This window comes from Lates calcarifer, linkage group LG21, assembly GCF_001640805.2.
Source record: "Lates calcarifer isolate ASB-BC8 linkage group LG21, TLL_Latcal_v3, whole genome shotgun sequence".
In the NCBI taxonomy this organism is placed as follows: Eukaryota; Metazoa; Chordata; class Actinopteri; family Centropomidae; genus Lates; species Lates calcarifer.
In genome coordinates, this window is record NC_066853.1 from 1,057,286 (window position 1) to 1,073,241 (window position 15,956).

At 45.0% G+C, this 15,956-nt stretch overlaps 2 protein-coding genes and 1 long non-coding RNA gene across 3 annotated transcripts; all 3 read right to left on the reverse strand.

The window, feature by feature from the left end:
* Positions 1 to 639: 639 nt before the first annotated feature.
* On the reverse strand, positions 640 to 3,094 carry LOC127139039 (uncharacterized). The gene is made up of 3 exons (XR_007808861.1): positions 2,699 to 3,094; positions 1,046 to 1,303; positions 640 to 810 (listed from the first exon to the last, which is right to left on the reverse strand). It is a non-coding gene; the product is annotated as an uncharacterized LOC127139039 (long non-coding RNA).
* A 278-nt stretch (positions 3,095 to 3,372) lies between these two features.
* On the reverse strand, positions 3,373 to 11,742 carry shkbp1 (SH3KBP1 binding protein 1). The gene is given in 20 exon segments (XM_018687152.2): positions 3,373 to 4,783; positions 4,785 to 5,094; positions 5,096 to 5,353; positions 6,449 to 6,551; positions 6,639 to 6,823; positions 6,922 to 7,018; positions 7,158 to 7,284; positions 7,286 to 7,314; positions 7,413 to 7,583; positions 7,662 to 7,778; positions 8,112 to 8,199; positions 8,284 to 8,399; positions 8,765 to 8,955; positions 9,030 to 9,120; positions 9,191 to 9,361; positions 9,453 to 9,533; positions 9,857 to 9,989; positions 10,068 to 10,113; positions 10,351 to 10,404; positions 11,558 to 11,742. Coding segments are annotated over 20 exon segments (2,589 nt in total). The 5' UTR covers positions 11,617 to 11,742; the 3' UTR covers positions 3,373 to 4,621.
* A 296-nt stretch (positions 11,743 to 12,038) lies between these two features.
* LOC108890263 (gastrula zinc finger protein XlCGF8.2DB) lies at positions 12,039 to 15,708 on the reverse strand. Its single transcript, XM_051065625.1, has 4 exons — positions 15,561 to 15,708; positions 14,269 to 14,580; positions 14,128 to 14,176; positions 12,039 to 14,048 (listed from the first exon to the last, which is right to left on the reverse strand). Exons 1-4 carry the CDS (start codon positions 15,588 to 15,590, stop codon positions 13,315 to 13,317), a joined length of 1,125 nt encoding a protein of 374 aa, XP_050921582.1. The 5' UTR covers positions 15,591 to 15,708; the 3' UTR covers positions 12,039 to 13,314.
* Positions 15,709 to 15,956: the final 248 nt, after the last annotated feature.

The following is a 15,956-nucleotide window of genomic DNA, read 5'->3' on the forward strand; positions in this document are numbered from 1 at the left end:
CCATTGTTTTTGACATGCTCTTACTATACTATGACATTTTTTGATTTTTTGACTTACTATACTATGACATTTTTTGACCATTTTTGCCTTACTATACTATGACATTTTTTGACCAATTTTCATATCTTACTATACTATGACATTTTTTGATGGTTTTTTGACCCCTTAACATATTATGACATTTTTGACACCTTACTGTAATGTGACATTTTTGGACAGTTTCAGACACCGTACTATACTATGACATTGTTTGATGCCTTACCACGACATTTGATATTTTTTTATGCCTTACTATAGTATGACATTTATGTCTTATTGTACAATGACATTTTCATGACATTTTTTATGCCTTATGAATATGGCATTTTGAGACATTTTTGTATCCTTACTATGACATTTTTTTTTTGTTTTCATGACACCTTTTATGCTTTAATATACTATGATGTTTTTTTCCACATTTTTTACTCTGACCTTTTTTGGACATTTTAAAAGTCTTACTATCCTATCCTTACTATCCTTTTTTTTTTGACAGTTTTGATGTCTTACATTTTTTGACAGTTTTTGGCACCTCTATTTTATCATGTACTGACTTTTTCTCATTTGATAGACAGGATTAATTAGTTTGTATATTGTATATATTGTATATTCACTGATATATTCATTACATACCAAGGTTTTGGATGATCTCTCTGCGATCACGGACAACGTCTCTGATCGTGGACGATGTCTCCCTCATCCTCAACAATGTCTCTCCGATCATGGACGACGTCTCAGCAATTGTGAACGATGTCGTGGACGAAGTGGTGTCACCTGGAGGAAATTTACAGATAACTTTTACTGTTGTAAACTACATCTAGTAACAGATTACTCTGACTGGTAAATCTTACTTCTGATATTGCTACTTACTGTTATATTACTTCTATTAATACACATTACTAATGCATTATTTTTATACAGCAAATTACTTATACGGTTATATGGTATATAACAGTTTAACGTCAGTGCTCTGTGTTGGACAGTTGATGCAAAGCTGTTTGTGAATTACCTGGAGGCCTCTGTCCTGGTCTCAAAGAACGTCACTGTACGAAGACTCTCTGCGATCGCAGACAATGTCTCTGAGATCATGGACAAAGTCTCTAGCGATCATCGACAATGTCTCCATGAACGCCGGCAGTGCCGACTTATCGGGGACCGAGTCACCACGAGTCACGGGACAATGTCTCTGATCGTGGACGATGTCTCCCTCATCCTTCAACAATGTCTCTCCGATTGTGGACGAATGTCGTGGACGAAGTGGTGACACCTGGAGGAAACCAAAGAGAAACATACAAAGGAAATTGATCAATACACTACTACCTATTCCTCAGTTTAACCATGAAAACACTATATAAATATTCAACATTTCAGCTGAACCACAACATTTAACAAACATTAGAGGCTGTTTCAGAAAATCAACAGTTGACTGTCATCACCTCCTGAAGAACAACAACAAGTATTTGGGGAACAAGTCAAATGATTATTGATTGTGTGTCTATCAACTAATCACTGAAGCAGTCATGTGTGTTACTGTGAACTGCACAACAATAATAAACACTATCAGTTAATTTGGAATTTAAACTTGTGTTTTTTATTCTTCAGTAAAAAGTCAGAGTATTTCTTCCACCACAGATGCTCACATAGAGAATCAGTTTTTCACATTTCAACCTCCTTCTTATTAACACACATTTAAAACATCTTTGTTTTGTGTTTTTTCATTTAATGAATAATAACCAAATATACAAAGGTCTTAACAGCAGCTAAAGTTAGTGTAGAAGTGGCCATTATAAACTAAAGATACTTTTAAATCATCCTCTGACCAACAGTTCAAATTAACAGACTTATGAACAAGTCACTCCAACATTTTATTTGTAGAGTTGATGGTGTTGTACAGTGCAGTCTAGTGTGTCTAACACAAACACATAATGAAGAGTTTCTGATCATGTCCAATCAAACTGAAGTTAAGATATTTTTCAATCCCATTTTGACTGATCCTGAACAATAACAATCCAAGACAGAACATTTAGTGTTGGTTCTGATGTGTTTGATATAGTTTGGTGAGAAGCTGAGGAGAGCTACAGTCACTTTGTCCACAGACAAAACACTGACAACTATTCTGATACATCGTTTTTAACACTTCTACTGATAATTAACCATAACTTCATTTAGCATTTGTTGGTTTTAATGTCTGATTCTGTCGTGAGGAGAGCTGCAATGAAAAAAGACAGTAAATCCACAGAGTGTGGACTAACTGGTCCTGGACTCATCTGGACTAGATCAAGAACCTTGAAATGAAGATTTTCTCTTTCAGAGTGAAACTGGTTTCTCTCAGTGATCTCAGCTCAGACTCTGTGAAGGGACACGCAGTTCAAATGGAGTTTTCAATCCTGAATTCAACACAAACTGAGCTCAGTCAAACATCAAGTCACCACAAACAAATGACTGATCACTAACATCCACAACAGAGGATCAATGGATGCTCATGGACAGATTACTACCTCTACACCTGGAATATGTCCCGGAAATAGACAAAAACCTGAGCGCGAGGAGAACGACCAGGGATGGACACACAAAGACCCACAACTACAGGATACAAGACAACCACAAAGAGACAAAAAGCTGGACAGAAGCTGATGTAAAACGATCAGAACCAGAAGCTAACCCGAAACAAACTGACTTCAGATGACCCGGATGGAACACACCATTACAGAGACACGACATGTCTGAACAGAGAGCGTGAAGAGATGGAAACAGACCGAGAGAGGCTCATTTAATGGACCCACAACTCATGTCAGAGAAACACTAACACTCTGAGCCACGCGATACAAACAACGGAACACAGCTAAAAGGTACCGCTAAGAGACGAGGCTAATGCTAAGGCTAACACTCCACGATAATGCTAATTAGTTAGCGCAGAGATGATTTGGACTCAGAGACACAAACACATTCGGACCCACGCGATAAAAACGAGGGAAAATGGCCGAAAAACAGAAGGCTAGTGCTAAAGCTAACGCTAGCCGTTCATGCTGATGCTAACCGCTAGATAGTTAGCTGTTAGCCTTACCTTAGCTGCCGGTGTGTTCAGGGTCCACAGCCAGTGACGGCACACGCCAACCAACGTCTGGAGACAAACGCTGATTGGACGGCTGGTTATGCTCCTTCTGATTGGTCGAATCAGCGGAAGTGAAGCGTGAGCGCTGAAGGTCTCAGTGGAGCCCGGTTCAAGTCTCAAAGTCCGAAACCTGGACCGTGAAAAGTCAGTCTGTCTCAGTCTAAATCATCACCTGAGTGTTCTTCAGGTTTGTGTTTGTTTTTCAAAATAAAAGACTCATCAGCTTGACGGCAGATGTGTTTTATTTGAACAGAGGAGGTTCAGTGGCTCTGAACGTTCCACATCAGACAATATGAGAAATAAAACAGACTGAAGGTTTAATGCTGAAAACTGATCATACAACATAAAGTAAAGGTGTGTTTAAGGTGAGGTGAACCAGTGACGGACACTTAGAGTTAGATAAACCAGCAGGAGAGGACTCTGTCCCAACAGGAAATACATCACATTTACAGCCTCACGCTTCATCTAAAGCTCCACATTTTCCTTGAAAGAGAATCAACAGAACGTGGAGCTCATTCAGGGTTTCTGCAGGTTCTCAGTTAATCGTCATAATAATGTCACACATGTAGTTTAAACAGCTGGTTCACAATCCTCTCACAACCATTAACTGTTTGTTTCAGTCCTTCCTGCTGCATTTAACAATGATGCTGATACGGCTGATTTGAAGGAGTCTGTGAATTTACCTCCAGGGATCAATAACGTCTGATCTGAATCAATAATCATACATCATTATTTATTGTAAAGGAGTAAAAGCTGCTGTATTCTCCTCTGAAATACAAGAGCAGAAGTAGAGGTTAGTAAAATACTCAATTATTATTTAAAGAGTTAGGTTTTAAATATGAAATGAATAATGAATCAATGTTGTTGGGGTTCGTCCAGGTTATTCCAGATTAGGAGGAAAATACCAATAATAAATTAACTTTCTTTTGGTTTTGTCAGTTATTATTTTTTGCTTGTTGTTGTTTTAAAAAATAAACAGGATAATAACGGAAACGTAAAGACTGTGAGACGTTCAAGTTTGGCTCGGTGAAGACGTGAACGGACTGAAGTCGACGTGGTTTCTGTTCGTCACAGTGAACGACGTCAAACTTTTCAAAGGTTTCAAACGTACAAATTAAAAAAATAAAGCTTCTATACAAACTTTTTTTAGTTGTTTAAAAGTCATCGGGCTGAGGAGCAGGTAGAAAAGGTTCTGGTTAGAAAGATTCCAAAAAGCTACAAAAACAAAGAGACAGTGAAGTAAACGCTGCGTTCACTGACGAGCTGAGGATCTGTCGCTGTTAGCTCTGATGGGGTTTAGTGAACAGTTACTGTGTCCAGAACTTTGATCGAGCCCTTAAACGTTACACGGAGTCATTGATTATGTAAAGTATTGATCAGTGCAGCTCAGGTTCGTTTCCCACCTGACGCTAGTTTATTAGTCGTATCCAACAGCTGATTGGCTTCATCGTGTCTCTGAGCGTCTCAAGCCAATCAGAAGCTGGTCTCGTTCATGTGTGGTTTGGGGCTGGTGGGGGCGGGGGCGGGGGCGGGGCTCTCTGGACTCGCAGGGGTCTCAGGTGACGCTGGGACGTCGGTGGGAGACGCTGTAGCGCCACCGCGGCGAGGAGAGACGGGGGTCTGAGACCGGGTTGGGGCTCACCGCTGTGGGGGCGGGGCTTGTTGGGGAGGTGGGCGTGGCCCTGCGGTGTGATGAGGATGAGGACAGCGGTGATGAGGACAGTGATGGAGGTGTTGTGGGTGAATAGCGAGCGCCGGGCGACACAGAAAAGGTGGTCTGGGTCCTGAGGCCGAATCTGGCCTCTAACTCGCTGCAGACCGCTAAGCTCCGCCTCACGCCCTCCGACCCCGCAGGGACCCCGAACCCGGTTCCCCCCGCCGCCTCTGAACCCTTAGCGAGCTCCTGGCAGCGCTCGACGAAGCTCCCCCTCCGCACCTGACCCCCACTCTCTGTCCATGTGTCTGGTGGGGCGGGGACTGGCGGTCTGGTTGTGGCCGAGGACGGCGAGGGTCTGAGGTCCGGCTCCGGGCCCAGTCAAGTGGGCGGGGTCTCGGACAGGCTTAGTCAGCGGCACAGGGGGCGGAGCCTGGCGGGGGAGGCTGCCGTACAGCGACGCCGACGAACTGGAAGCTGCGGCTCCTCGACCTCCTCCTGCAGAGTGAAGACGCTCGGTCCTGAAGCCGTCACTGAGCTGAGAGTGGAGGCTGGAGGACAGGAAGTCACAGGAGTCAACGTCAACAACAACAACAACAACAACAACAACTAGAAAATTCCTGGAGAAATGTTAAATGATCATCAGCTGTCAGGAGTAAAAATGGCCTCTGATGTTTTATATGTGGACGTCCTGTTTACGGTTTAGGCTCCGTCACAGTTTTAAAACAGCTCATCTCTGTTTCTAACGAGCTTCAGAGCTCAGTTTAACATGGCAGTCTATGGGACTGTGGGTCAGAGCTCTCTGTGTTTGGAGGAGATTTATTCACAAACTGTGAGTCATGTGACAATGGGAGTCACACTGGGTGAGAGAGGACACATTTCTCTACGTCTTCATATAGAAAGTGTCTGTGTAGGTTGGAAACTGTGGGAATTAAAAGAGGTTTGAATCAGATTTTTATGGTAAAATGTTCAGAGGTGACAGTTAGAGTGATGATGTCACACAGTCTAACCCTGAACATTCCGCGCAATACACACCCATTATAAACTCTGACACGGGAAAATAAAAACATAAAATTTAAACAGTGATTTTATAAAAACTGTAACAGCTATCAACATGAAGATTTAACCCAAAAGACTCTCACTTCTTGTGATCGGTTTAAAGTTTAAACCACGTTTCTACAGAACTGAATGTTCAGAACGTTGTTGAGGAGAACGACAGTTTCAGAGCAGAGATGTGATGAAGGAGGATCAGCGTCAGTAAAACTAGAACCTCAGCCTCATGTCTGAACGCCTCCGACCCAGCTACAGGAAATACAGTCACCATCTCTACTTCTACAATCTCTGTCCCTGAGTTATGGTTCTGAATAATGAACATTATGATGTCACAGCGACGCTGACTTTCCAACTTGTTGTCACTTTATGAAAAAAATGTTTATATAATTTTGATGAAAAGCGTTGAGAAATGTAACTGTGTGTATTAATCACGATATAATTAATGAAGAGTTACCTGTGCATGTAACGGTATCACCAGTTCACAATAACAAAACGTAACAAAAGTCGGAGAATACGACTGTTTTAGTTAAAATGAATGCTTTGTTCATTGTTCAATAAACAGAGTGTGTGTGTGTGTGTGTGTGTGTGTGTACCTGCAGGTGGAGGCTCTAGGTGTGCTGTCAGGTGTTCTGGTCAGAGCCAGGTCACACTGGTCCAGCAGCTCCAGCAGCTCCTCCTCTGTGGGCCCGCCCAGCGCTGCCAGACAACCAATAAGAGCCCAGATCAACAAACGGACCAATCACAGAGCGGGTTAAAGCTGTGTGGGAGCAGAGAGAGTCTGACCTCTGATGTCGACCTTCCCGGCGATCTCCATGGCCGTCGTCAGGTCCCACATCTGGATGCTGCCGTTGCTGTGGCCGCTGAACAGGTAGCGCCGCGGCCGGGAGCCGATCCGACTCGAGCCCTCGCACTCGTGGACCATGAAGGCCGTGATGGACATGCCGTCCACCGAGCGCACCTCACACACCCTGACACACACATACACACACACACAGAGTAGAGTGTGTTTTCTCACATGTCAGACGTAAAAACCGACTCTAAACCTCGTCACAAACGTGTCCCTCACCTCTTCCCATTGGACGACAGCCTGACGTACAGTTTATCTGTGTCCGGGACGACTCTCTGGATAAAGACCTGCTGGTCGTCTCTCTCTCCGTACGGACCTGAAACCACAAACACAGTCACTATCTGTGATAGGGCGACCTCTGCTGGACAAAACCTGCATTACACTGAGCTGAGAAGTCTGAGGGTAAACCTGCTCACAGAACGCTGGCAGCTACAGGAAGTCAAACCTGCTGTTACCTATCTCTGTGCCGGCGCTGCAGCCTCCGTGTCCGTCGACGTCGTCCAGGCTCAGGATCTTGAAGGAGGTGAGCGGCGTGGACCCCGGCTGGGTGGAGATCATCCCTCTGAACCGAGTCACCGTCCATCGTTCGGACGTGGTTGTTGTCGGCGCAAACTGAAAGACAACGAGCGTGAGAATCAGTGACAGGACGGAGGAGAGACAGCAGGTGTTTCTGGACTGGTACCTGAGATCAGGTGTTTCTGGACTGGTACCTGAGATCAGGTGTTTCTCAGACAGCATGATCTTGGTGACTGGACTGCGGTGGACGGAGAAGGTCTGGAACAGCTGAGGCCCTGAGCCGACGGTCTCTGGATGCTGAACGATGACTCGAACCGTCCCGGAGCTGGTCCCGTACGCGATCTCGATCCAGTTCCCGCTGTCACCTGATCAGACGGAATCAGTCGTCAATAAATCCACGGAAACATTTTCACATTAGTTCCTTTAATGTTTCGGTCTCGTACTGGTTTTGGGCGTGAGGTAGACGCTGAGAGCAGTGATGGCGTCTTCAGTCGGGTCTCTGTACAGCTCCGTCACCAACAGGTCGTTGTCCTTCATCCTCAGTGGAAACTTCTGAACGTCTGAAACAAAACAGGGACGTCACGATCAGCAGAGATTCTTTATTCAAACTAAGCTTTATTCATCACATCACACACAGACAATTAATCAGTTGTTGTTCTGTTTGATGATGACAAAGCTCTGTGAGGCTGCACAGCCTGGAACTAAATCCACCGAACAAACACGACAGAAGAGAAGAAACTATCTTCAGGACGGAAGATAATGATCATGAAAGTTGTTAGTTGCAGCTCCAATCATCAGGATTTACTGTCTGGTGCCAATCCATCCAGACCTGCAGGTAAAGTGAGCAGGATTCATCCTCTGGGGAGCATGAATCACACAGCGGAGTTTCTTACCGATGTAGTAGATGGATCCGTTGTTGCAGCCCAGGATGAGGAAGGAGCCGGCGGTGTCGTAGCTGCTGATGGGAACCACGTCCTGGTTCTGTACAGAGACGACAGAGAACTGAACACTCAACCAACCGCTCATTTACCATCCAGCTGCTTCTACCGATCAACCTCCACCCACCTGCCAGTGTTTGGTGACGGCGTTCCACACTCCGACCTTCCCCGTGTGGCTGGTAGCGATCAGCTGGTTACCAACGAAGAAGAGCGCCTCCACTGGCACATTCAGACTGAAGACACCTGCAGGAGAAAGATACCGGTTGTTTCTGTGCTGCTGAGGTTGTTTTTACCAACTTTTATTCTGTTGCTGCCAGACTCCAATGAAAATCAGAATTTAACTGAGCTGAACACAGGAGCCGCTGGAATACCACTGTTAGTTAGTCTGTGTTACTGTGTGGTACTTTTACTTCAGTAAAGTATCTGATTACTTCTTCCACCACTGAAAGTCACACAGTAACACAGACACACGAACAGATGGAGGCAGTGGTATTCCAGCAGCTCCTGTGTTCTGAACGGTAAAATCCCTGATTTTCTCAATGGAGTCTGGTGATGACATATCACAGTGTTTCTGGTTAAACAAAAAGGAAGCAAAACAAAACTCATACCAATTTCATTTCCGTTTCCGTCGGGACAGATGGACCACAGGATGATCTCTGTCACCGAGGCGACGGCCACCATCTTGTCGTTGTCTCCCAGCGAGCCGCCCATCACCTTGGCGTTGAGCGCGACTCTATCGATCACCCAGTCCAGACGAGGGGAGGTGAAGACCTGCTGCCACCCGGTCGACTCCTTCACCCTGACGGAGGGAGACAAAGAAAAGATTAAAAGGTGAAAATATAACAACTAAAGGCTCAGTTCACCTGTACTTACCTGTAGCAGACGACAAACTGCGCGTAGGCCACGGCGATCCAGTTATGGTGACCACAGATGATCCGGACCATCCCAGAATCTGACGACTGACCTACACACAAACACACATTAGAAAACACCTTTAAAGGTCTCAAACCCTCCCTTAAGAAACACCTGTCTACCTGCAGACGTCCTCTCCTCGATGCTGGCCCTGCCCAGTATCCCAGAATTCCCCAGGTTTGGTGGCATGGTGTTGCTGCGTCTGACCGGCGCTCTCTCTACGTTCATGACCCGACCGGCCATGAACTGCGACCCCGCCACGCTGTGACGGTTGCGCCGTTTCGCCGGGTACACTGGGGGCGAACACAGACAGGAAGTGAGGACACAGAGGGTCAAACAGCAAGAAACAGGTCTGTGGTGGCTCAGGTGTGCAGGGTGGTGTACCTGGTGGAGGCAGGTAGCCGTTGAACAGCACGTTTCCACAGGATGATCGGTCCAGCTCGTCACACAGCTGCAGCTTCCGCACTGACGCAGAAAACACACAGTTAATTCAGTAGATAATGAAACAGAAAAGCTGTCTGACATCATGATGACAGGATTCCTACAGAGACAGAAGGTGAAGTAATCAGATACTTTACTGAAGTAAAAGTACCACACAGTAACACAGACACACTAACAGATGGAGGCAGTGGTATTCCAGCAGCTCCTGGTTAAATCCCTGTTTTTGTCAATGGAGTCTGGTATTGATACATAGAGATGTTTCTGGTTAAAGTAAAAGGATCTGACTCTTTAATAAAAAGTTAGTTTTTTTACAGCAGCTCTCTCCTGTCTCTCAGTCTGTGTCTCACCGAGCGGCGTGATGCCGTAGAACTCGGCCTCGTGCATGAGCATGTGCACGTTGATGGATCGGGGGTGCAGCTCTTTGGTCCGCAGGAAGTTGAGGATGGGAGCAAACAGAGACGGATCCCTGTCGATGAAGATCTACGGCAAGAGAGAAGGGACAGTTAGTACAACACACTATGATTTAATCAGTAAATAAACAGACAAATAAAAACTTACAGCTCCGGTTTCATCCTTCAGAGTCGAGATGCGACCGCTCAGAAGACTGAAAACAAAAACAAAATCCAACTTTACTGGACTTTACTGCAGCTCTAAACCAAAGCAGCCTGAAGTTAAAGTTCATGTGCTGAATTTACCAGAAGACAGTTCTCACTCATAAAACATCTAAATTTACATTTTAAATCTCTGTTGTCTTTGCCAGTTAGAGGCAACGTTAAATTACCAATATTCTGAATGGAGTTTGGTTCTGGCCGCATAATGTATGTGTGTTTTATGGACCAACCTGGAGAAGAATGAGTCAGGAACCCAGGTGAGGGTCTGTCGGGAGGTGCTGAACCTGAAAACACACAAACAAACAAACAAACAAACAAACATTACCTCGCTAACTCTTCTTCTTTGTCTTTTATCTGCAAACTGCTTCTGAGTGGAGGACTATCATCACTAAAGGTGGTACTACACTTTATTTCAGCCATTTTAGCACAATGTTCACAGCCACAAGACTCCATTCACAAAAACAGGAATTTTACTGAGCAGAACACAGGAGCTGCTGGAATACCACTGCCTCCATCTGTTACTGTGTCTGTGTTACTGTGTGGTACTTTTACTGCAGTAAAGTATCTGATTACTTCTTCCACCACTGAAAGTCACACAGTAACACAGACACACTAACAGATGGAGGCAGTGGTATTCCAGCAGCTCCTGGTTAAATCCCTGTTCCCAAACTAATGTTGACACCTGTGTATAGGTTTATCACTCAGGTAAACAGATAAATAACCTTTATTTATCTTTATTTATCTCTGAACCACAGCTGGAATTAAAGAAACTGGACACACAAGATGCTAAACTCACTTTTTCTAATGTTATCACATCCAGTTTTTACCAGTTCCATTGTCGGACAGAGTCGTAATGTAAATCCCTCCTTATTAAACGGCGTTAATTCACCAAAGTGTAATTAAAACAACCCGATAAATAAACTTATGCGTCGTTTGTTTGTGTAGTGCATCAGTATCTGAGAGTACAGCTAGCTTAACGTTAGCTCCACGCTGATTTGTCCTAGTTCCATCGTCGGACAGAAAATAAACCTTTAAGTTCGGTTTAAATCTACTGTAACATCACTTTACTCTCTCTGTGTGACGTTCATTTCCTCTCTACTACGACTGTTTGTCAAGAAAAGCGTCGTTATGAGCCTGGATCGTCTGTTAAAAGTGATTTAAGTGTCGGGATGTAGAAAATCACAATGAGGCGCTAACCGCTGAACACGACCGTTAACATCGGGTTTAAAGTCGCTAAATTCAACTTTACTCGACTCATCAGTTCATTACAGAGACGGGCAGGTGTTCAATGCTTTACTGTAACTACTCTATGAATTATTGCTGTTGACCTGATGGGTCATGAACCTGTCCGATAATGGACGCCCCTGTGTTAGCCGTGTTCCTGGTGGCTAACCGGGATTAGCCGACACTCCCCAAACATCCCTCCGGGTTTCTCACCTCTTCCCTCCGACGTTCAGGTGGATGATGTCTCCGCTCCTCGCCGTGTTAGACATCATCTGAAGAGACCGCGACTTCAAAACAACAACGATACTTTTACATTTTAATCCATTTTCAGGGATAAATTCAGGTTCCGTTCTTGTTTTTTTAGCCAACTTCCTGTGGCGCTGTGAAGCGGAGGTAAAACGCGGGGTGGATCACTGGATCGGGATTAGGGGAGGAAAACAACTGTAAAACACGGACCGGAGCAGAGACTGGATTAGGACTATGAATTCTTTTATCTCAAAATCTGCGCTTTGATGCTTTGAAAAAATAAGTTTTTTGAATATTTTGACGCATATTTTAACTAAAGTGTTAAATCACAAAATGCATCATCTGTGGTTTTAACTGAATATATAAAAATATAAACTTCCTCAGAACATAAACTTTAAGAAAAATGTATTATTATTTATTTACTGAATTGTCTGTTTTATTAAAGACAACTTCCACCAAGGAACAAACTAAGCAACTTTAATAACAGTAGCAGTTAAACCCTGGAATAAAACAAAGTCATATATGTGAACAAACTGAACTTTAGATGATGCAAAACCAATTAAACTTCGCACCGATTTATATACGGATTCATTTATTGTTGTTTATCGTGCTCTGATGTTTCTTTAGTCTTTCTTCATTTAAAAGTTCAGAATAATAAAAAATAACATCCAAACATCTCAAATCTCAACAATAAAATGATTCAACATTATTTTAACGTTCCAAAGCCTGATGGGAGCTGTAGTTGTTGAAAACCAGTGAAGTGAGATTCTCAGGTGAAAAAATAATGAAATACAGACACAAAAGAACATTTTTAATACATACTTTAAAAAATATATTTAATTAAATTTAAATACTTATTTTTTTCAGTGTGTTGATTTGGACAGTAAAATATCAAATCTGAAGTTCAAGTATAAATTCACTGAGACATCAGTGGTTTTAAGTTTAGAGTAAAATTTTAAAGTAAAGAGTGACAGTGACTCGATGAGCAGCATGATGAGAGAAGTGAACCTCAGGTCATGTCAGCGCTCTGGTCTCCGTCCTGTCGAGTGTCTGTTTCTGAAACTCGTCTCCACAGCGGTGTTTCTTCAGCTGCCTGGAGCTGGTGAAGCCCTGACTGCAGCGGTCGCAGCCGTACAGTTTCACCCCGGTGTGGATCTGCATGTGCGACTTCAGCTGGTTGGACTGGCTGAACTTACTCCTGCAGACCTGACACTCGTACGGTCTCTCTCCTCGGTGGAGTTTGGCGTGTCGGTAGAAGTTGTTGCGCGTCCTGAAAGCTTTGCCGCACTGCTCACAGGTGTACCGTTTCTCCCCGGTGTGGAGCGTCAGGTGCTCCTTCAGGCGGCTCGGTTGCAGGAACCTCTTCCCGCACTCACTGCAGCTGTTGGATTTCTCCTCGCCGTGGTCGCCGCATGTGGTAAACAAACGTACATTTACGATGGAAAGACTTCCCACAGGTGGCGCAGATGAAGCAGTTTTCCTCTGCGTGGTTTTCCTTGTGAACTCTCAAAGCGCCAGTGCTGGAGAACCGTTTCCGACTCGGCACCACCTCTCGGTCCAGGTGCGCCACCTGCTGATGCTCCAGGAGTTTAGAGTTGTAGAAAAATGTCTTCCCACACAGGTCGCACATGAACGATTTCTTGGCGCCATGAGCGAGCATGTGGGTCTTCAGTGCCCAGCTTCCCGAGAACTCTTCCCCGCACTCCTCGCACCTGGACGGTTTCTCACCTGTGTGGACTCGCAGGTGCCTCCGGAGATTGTTCTTGAGACCAAATCCGATCCCGCACATCTGGCAGAGGTGGGGTTTCTCCCCCTGTGTGGACGACCTGATGCTGCACCAGCGCTCGTTTCAGCTTGAACGTCTTCCCGCAGTCAGAGCACCTGAACGGCCGCTCGTCTGAGTGCACCCTCCTGTGAGAGAACAGGTGAGCGGACGTCCTGAAGTTCTTCCCGCAGGTGGCGCAGGTGAAGGGTTTCTCCCCACTGTGGATGGACTGGTGCTCCTGGAGGACGCTCCTGGTGATAAATCCCTTCCCGCAGGTGTCGCAGACGAACGGGCGGACGCCGGTGTGGACGGCCTCGTGTCGTTTCAGCAGGTGCATCCTCCCGTACGTTTTCCCACAGACGGAGCAGGTGAAGGTTTTCTTCTGCCCGTCGTGGCGAAGCAGGTGCGCCTCGAGTTTCTCCTGGAGTCTGAACTGTTTGTCGCAGCGGCTGCACGGCCACAGTTTCCTCTCCTTCGAGTTGTGCGCCTGCAGGTGAGTCTGCAGCGCCTCCTCCCGGCGGAAACGTTTGTCGCAGCGTTCGCAGGAGAACGGTTTGTCGTGACAGCTCATGTGCTGCCTCAGCTGGTGGCGGTAGTGGAAACCTTTGTCGCATTTCTCGCAGAAGACTCGTTTCTGTTGATGCTTCTCCTTCCTCCTCCTGTTTCTCTCCTGGCTGTTACCTCCTGCAAGGCCTGAGAAAAAAGAAGGATATTATCATCTCCCAGAACAAACACGATTCTCTCAGTTTATCTGACACTTTCTAAACGTCACCTGCCGACTCGTCTTCAGGTTTGTCTTCACTGAGTTTGGTCACAGTTTCCTGTAAAAAAAACAAAACAGGTGACAGGTTGGGTTCATGAACTGCATGAGTGAGCAGGTGAACAGGTGTTCCTAATAAACTGAAGTGTTTACCTGGGGTTCAGAGGTGAGGTCTGATGAGGCCACAGGTGAGGTTTCCTCTGATCCCTGTTCTCCATCGGCAGCCGTGTTGGTTTGAGGACTGAGGTTCTCCTGAGTGTTCGCTGTCAGCGCAGACTGCAGAGGATTCTGGGAAACGGCAGCAGCAGCGTCCTGAGTCTTCAGGTGGAGGTGAACGGGTACAGAGGTGAAGCCGGGCAGCGGCTGAGCGGTCGCCATCAGAGGAGCTGAGGTCAGGATGGCCTCCGTCAGCGCCTGCGGGGTCCGACACCGTCTGATTGGTGTACAGAGACACCACGGGACTTCCTGTGGTCGCCATGGTAACACAAACACAAATATACAGAAAATAGAACAAATGCAGCTTAAATGAAAATGAATGAATAAAATAAAACCTCTGAAGCAAAGACGATCAGAAGTTAAAATGGCTGTTTGTGGAGGGAAGTAACTAAGTACATTTACTCAGGTACTTAGCAATTCTGAGGTACTTTTATTTTCTATTTTATACTACCTTAAACTCTACTGTTTACTCTACTCTACTACACGACATCTAGTTTTCTGTATCTTTTAAAACAGATGAAATTAAACAACAGTTCTTTTTAATATTTTTATTATTGATTAATTTAATTGATTATGAAAAACTATGTTTATGTCTCTGCAACAACTAGTTGATTAATAATTAATACGTTGATTAATTTCACTTTTTGATGGTTTTTGTTTCTTAAATGTGAGAATTTGTCAAATATTATAATTCATTAAATATCTCAGGTTTTAAATTAAAAATCAAGTGATCAATAAGCTAATGATCCAAAATGCAAATATACTTAATTTATTATTATTATTATTATTATTATTATTATTATGGTCAAAGTTCAGATGCTGGAATCAGAAAATATTTGCTTGAAAAATAAATAAAACAACTGATGGATTAAAACAGCTGTTAGTTCATTTTATTTTTCTCTCACACATTAATGATAAATTCAATCACATAAAAGTACTTTTACTTCTGATACTTTAAGTGCATTTTGCTGATAATACTTCAAATTATTGCTTAAATAACATTTTTAAATTCAAACTATTACTTGGAGTATTTTTATCTGAGTACTTCATCCACTACTGCTTACATCTGTACTTTTTTAACTATGAACTTTCTAACGTTGTAGTGGTCATACAAGTAGTATTTACGGTAGTAGTAGTAGTGTTAATAACAGCAGTATTTATAGTAGTAGTAGAGATATTTGGAGTAGTAGTATTTGTCTCCCTCCCCTCCGGTGACACCGGCTCCTCACCGAGCACTGATCCGCCCTGCAGCAGCACATGCACCGGCCCGGTCAGCGTCCTCTCCCGCCTCTCTGTGTCCAGCAGCTCGCGGGTTTTCTCGGCTCCCTCCCTCACCCTCCTCACCTGCCGGTCCAGGTGAGACACCTCCCTCCTCAGCCGGCCCACCTGGCTCCGCAGCTGCCTCTCCAGCTGCAGCCCGGCCGTCAGGTTGTTCTTCAGCTCGGCCTCCAGCTGCCTCACCTCCGCCCTCAGAGCCCGGTTCTCCCGCAGCAGTCTGGAGGATGTGTCCCGGTACAGCTCCGTGATTTTGGCCGTTAAATCTCTCCCCAGCTCCCGGAGGATTTGGGGAAACGTCCCCGCCGCCGTCCCGCCTCCTTCGTCCCGCTCCAGCGCGGTGACGGTAT

What these genes read in the sequence shown, in the direction of transcription:
- LOC108890263 (XM_051065625.1), bottom strand. Translation starts at nt 15,590, where the DNA reads ATGTGCTGCTGCAGGGCGGATCAGTGCTCG. An exon ending in GCAGGGCGGATCAGTGCTCG is followed by an intron (nt 14,581 to 15,560) that starts GTGAGGAGCCGG and finishes TGGCGACCACAG; the next exon opens with GAAGTCCCGTGGTGTCTCTG. An exon ending in ACCTGAAGACGAGTCGGCAG is followed by an intron (nt 14,049 to 14,127) that starts GTGACGTTTAGA and finishes CTTTTTTCTCAG; the next exon opens with GCCTTGCAGGAGGTAACAGC.